The sequence below is a fragment of the Limulus polyphemus genome, unplaced genomic scaffold (genome assembly GCF_000517525.1).
Source record: "Limulus polyphemus unplaced genomic scaffold, Limulus_polyphemus-2.1.2 Scaffold1643, whole genome shotgun sequence".
NCBI lineage: Eukaryota > Metazoa > Arthropoda > Merostomata > Xiphosura > Limulidae > Limulus > Limulus polyphemus.
In genome coordinates this window covers 62,367-67,180 of record NW_013667253.1, presented here as the reverse complement: position 1 = coordinate 67,180, position 4,814 = coordinate 62,367, and the positions used below count along the sequence as shown (strand labels likewise).

The 4,814-nt window shown below is 28.9% G+C and overlaps 1 protein-coding gene across 1 annotated transcript in view; it reads left to right on the top strand.

Annotated features, from left to right (window-relative positions):
• Nucleotides 1–4,814, top strand: part of LOC106464415 (protein cappuccino-like) — a 67,378-nt gene that overhangs the window by 51,770 nt on the left and 10,794 nt on the right. Inside the window, exons 14-16 of the mRNA XM_022392117.1 lie at nucleotides 1,556–1,628; nucleotides 2,039–2,112; nucleotides 3,463–3,522. Coding sequence (XP_022247825.1) covers nucleotides 1,556–1,628; nucleotides 2,039–2,112; nucleotides 3,463–3,522 — 207 coding nt within the window. The remainder of the gene's footprint in view (nucleotides 1–1,555; nucleotides 1,629–2,038; nucleotides 2,113–3,462; nucleotides 3,523–4,814) is intronic.

Here is a 4,814-nt window from a genome sequence, read left to right as displayed (position 1 = left end):
AGTCCATGTTTTCCACCATTGCAACTCAAAAAACATAGTATATCTATTAAAAACATAGTAATTTTAAACAAAGAATCAAACATAAACAAACGAAAAAATCAAAGAATCAATCTTAATTGAACAAAACAACCATACTCTAAACCAACACCCTAGGGTGCCAAAATATTTTTTTTTTATGTAAAAGAATTATAATGTGTACTGAAAGATTGCTAAGTTTTGTGAAGATATACACACTATATTAAAGGTTAGTAGTATCAAATCTATAAAGACTGAGTACAAAGAGGTCAAGTGGTCAGTCAAATTGACCTAGCTCGTATTGAGAGAGTTAATGATTTCATTTTCATTACACAATGAAAATTGGATATCCTCTTGATATAGTTAGCATTTTTCATATCCAGCAACTTAATCATTATAGCTCAAGTTTTATTTTTTTGGTAAACTACAGCTACAAGTTGATTGGCTAAGAGAAGGAGCTGGTGTAACTTTACTCAGGGGTGAAATTCTCAAAAACAAAAGTAGAGGTACTCAGCTGGGTGATGTGGACCTGCTTTTGAAAGAGACAAAAAAATTTATGTGTAAAGATAAGAAACAATAAAGCAGCTCAAATAAGTCCCAGTACTAGTACTGCCTTAAAAAATAAGTCTTGGTACTCAGTATTGGTGAATACTGGCAGAATTTCACACCTGACTTTACTTAATTTGACTTAACAAAGTTTTAGAGCTCTAACATTGTAGATTAAATATGGTTTTAAACTTAGGTGATGAAGTTAGACCAAATGAATAATTTTAATCTTGTTTTAAGAACTTTTGCATTTTTTTTTGTCGTAGTCATTTTTTAAAAGTGTTGTAATTTTTGTTTCAAACAACAGAAGCAGCTGAATCAATCATAGGTTTATAGGCAGGGATAGTTTAAGGCTATTCTATTGTGAACCAAACCACTTAATTCTTATCTAGATATTGTACTCATTCTTAATGTATAATGTTGCATCAGTTAAGGAAGTGGAACAGAATTTGTTACTGAAGTAACAGTAATGAAGCTTCGTGTCATGTAGCTGTCAACCTGACAAGAAGTCTATTTGTTGAGAGCACTGTTTTATGCTATATAAATAATTCTAGGTGCTAATTATGTAATAGCAGAAGAGTTGCTAAAAACCTGCAATAACAATTAATAATGAATAATTTTAATTAGGGATAGCAGACAAACTACGAAAAGCTTTTATTACCACTTTGCAATTTGTCATCAGTTGGGTGCTCTTGCTGCTAGTGGTGTTTTTTCCCTGAAACCAAGAAAACATGATGAGTTTGGGCCTACTTATTGAAATTATTAAGAACTGAAGCAAAATTGTGACATGTTAAGCTCCATGGGTCATGCCTATCGCATTTGGCCAATATAATTTTCTGTTTAGAAAATTTAATATTGTGTATTAAATACTTCGAATACTCTAGATAACTAAAATACATATTGAAGTATTTAAATTCAGTACTTTAAGTTACTATATGTTACAGAAATACATATAAACTTCTATTTTATTAAGTGTCTTTCTTCCCGTTTATAGTTTCTGATCACTAGTCCTCGAATTAAACAAGTTTTTGCCATAATACTTGCTTTGGGGAATTACATGAATGGAGGTAAGTTTTTAAACTGAGACTACAAAGGTATTTAAAAATGCAATTTTATTTGTCTAATATTTCCTTGAAAGAAATGTTTAACAATTCAGTTTATGTGGTACTGTGAAATAAAAAATTAATTAAAGCATATGCTATTAATACAAAGTTACTATAGCTATAATGTTGTTTAACACAATGATTTAGTTATCCTCTTTTAGTGCCTTGGTTGTGTTTATACTTTGTGGAAAATAATTGTTTCAGTGTTGTCAGGTTGTTTATAGAAAATTAAAAAACAAGTAACAATACCAGTCAGTTGAAGCATAAATATAATTTTTTTTCCAACATAACATGTCATTAAAACAGTTGGATCCTGTTTTGTAATAGAGGTGCATTCAAATAATTAATATATATTTTTTCTATTATTCATTTAGGAAACAGAACACGCGGCCAAGCAGATGGATTTGGGTTGGAAATACTTCCAAAATTAAGAGATGTTAAAAGTAAGGTATGAAAAGCTAAAATGTAAATGCCAATTTTTGAAAGGAGTGTACTGTACAACTCAACATATTGAACACAGCAAACCAAAATTAAAACTAATTATATCTAATTAAAATGATAGAACAACCATATTAAACGTCTTATTGTTTACTACATTGATAAGTTGTTTAAGAACTATTATTCAACAACATTTGATGAATTGTGCTTAAAGTTGAGAAAATTATTTTCATGCATTAATAATGAATGATGAATAATTCAAACAAAATGAAACTTAATAGTTCTTCACAAGACTATGCCATATAAAATAATAACACTAATACTGGTAAAGAATTTTAATTGCATAATTATTTGATATCCAAAAAAAGTTGATTCAGTTTCATAGCTTCCTAACTAAATACCAGAAACATACAATATGTATATCTTACTGTCATTTGTTTCCATCGAAGTGGATGCTTACTTTTAACATTAAAATTGGTATTTGGTATTATGTAAATAGTTTTATTATTTTGAAATTACTGATATTAAACATTTTCATTAATAAGAAAATATTTTTATTATGAAAAATATTTCTGTTGAAGTTCTTGAAGTAAATTGATATACTTATGGATTTAGTATAGAGTTTGAGTATGTTATATGAAAATGATTTTAGAGCCTTACCACATCATTAATTCCATATTACTTTGTCAGGCTATTTTCTTTTTGATGACTTGTTATCTTGATAAGAGCCCTACTGCGTAGTTTCCATTGCAAAAGGTTTTGTTGCAAGTCTTTCATGTATGAAGTCACACTGCTCCTCCCTATTGCTTTTCATTATCTACCTATTACACGAGGATGATGGTTTCTCATTAACCTTTTCAACAGTCCAATTGCACAAAAATCCATAGGAGCTATTTCTGGCAACTTGACCAGTATATCTTCATGGAATAGCATGAATGCCCATTTCATTCTCTAGGTGTTTGAGGTATGCATTAGCTGAACAGATACCTCATGAAAACAAACAGTACAATTAAGTATAAGGGATATCCTCAATCGGAAAATTCTAAATCTCAGATCTGAACATGTTCTTATGATTTGAGTGTATGAATATTTTGTGTCAGAAAGGGCTTTTACATACCATAACCAAAAATGATAAATTTTTGGTGGCATCACACTACCTTTGAAATGCCAAACATTGGCAAAATGTATTTTTGATACTTGATACTCTAATACTCTACCATGACTTTATATTGGCTGTAGCTTTTACATAACTTGCAGATTTGAATGTTCAAAATCATTTTAATGTAATGTACTCAACCTTTTGTATATTAAATGAATGAGAAATACCCAAGTAGTTAATACTATGTCCTTTTTTTTCTAGGACAATTCCATGACCCTTCTCCATTATGTAGTCCAGGTATATGTCCACAAATATCAAAAGGTAATATCATATATATTGTTGAATATAGTAATATTATATAATATGTGTGTCCTGTGTGATAGTTTTTAGGACTATGACCTCAATAGAAATAATAATAAAAAAAAACTTATATCTGTAATATTGTATTTCTTGAATGTCTATTGCACAGACAACATTCTAGAACAACAGATGGAGTAAACACTTTTGAAACATGAGAATGGTGTAGCTGTTGGTGATGGATTGCCTTTGCTTAACAAACTACAGTTTTTAACTTTTTTTTCTATTTATAGAATGTTTTGTATATATATGTATCTTCTTAACTTAGCAATTAAATGTGGCTTTCAAATAACCTTGTAACCCAGAAAAGTTAACATTACAGTTTACTTAAATGATTTTCCTCTTCTGTGAAGTTCTATAAACAATCTATTAACCCTTTCACTACAGGTAGGTTTAAGTGCACATGTCATGACTTTTTTCAGAGTTAGAGACAAAATTTAATGAAACCACTTTATTATTAATGTATATGAATATACTTGGCATCAAACCATAATTAATATATCAAATCCTTATATTACATAAGTTTTAATTTTATAAGGAAATACTTAAAAAAAAGTCCACAATCTCCTTTACTATGAGAATTGTGACATTTGTTTTCTAGGTCAAAGGGCACGCGTCACAATGTTTAAAAGTTATTTTCAAAATTTAATTAAACAACTTTTGTATTAATGTATGTCAATAAAATATGCATCAAAACTTAGTTTGTAATCCATATTTTGATATTATATATGTTTTAATTTCTTAATTCAAAAGAAATATGTAAAAAATGTTTAATTTTTTTTGTGTCATATGACACATCCTTTTGTCTTATTTCTCAATTTATATTGTATTATGCCTACCACACAACGTTTATAGTGGTTAACAAATTAGAAACTCATATTTCAGAAACTGACAAGTTAGAACATAAGAATCTCCCACCTTTTTGATTTACTGAGATATCATTATATTTTAAAAACCTACCAGGGTGGTCCCTCCCACTGTTCCATTCTTTTGAAACCTCTTGTCTATTCATGCTTACTTCTCTTAACCTGTTACCTGCCGTGGTCATTTCATCTTATCGTGAGGGCAAAATCACATTTGTGAACTGAAAACATTATAGAGAACTTATCTTTTATTAGACTTCAGATTTTATTTTTGTAAATAGTTGCATAACATTCAATTATTTATACAAAATTGTATTATTTAATGAAATTTAATGAAAAAAATCCTAAAATATGTTTGAGACTGTAAATAAGTGCCCTCTAACAAGAAATTAT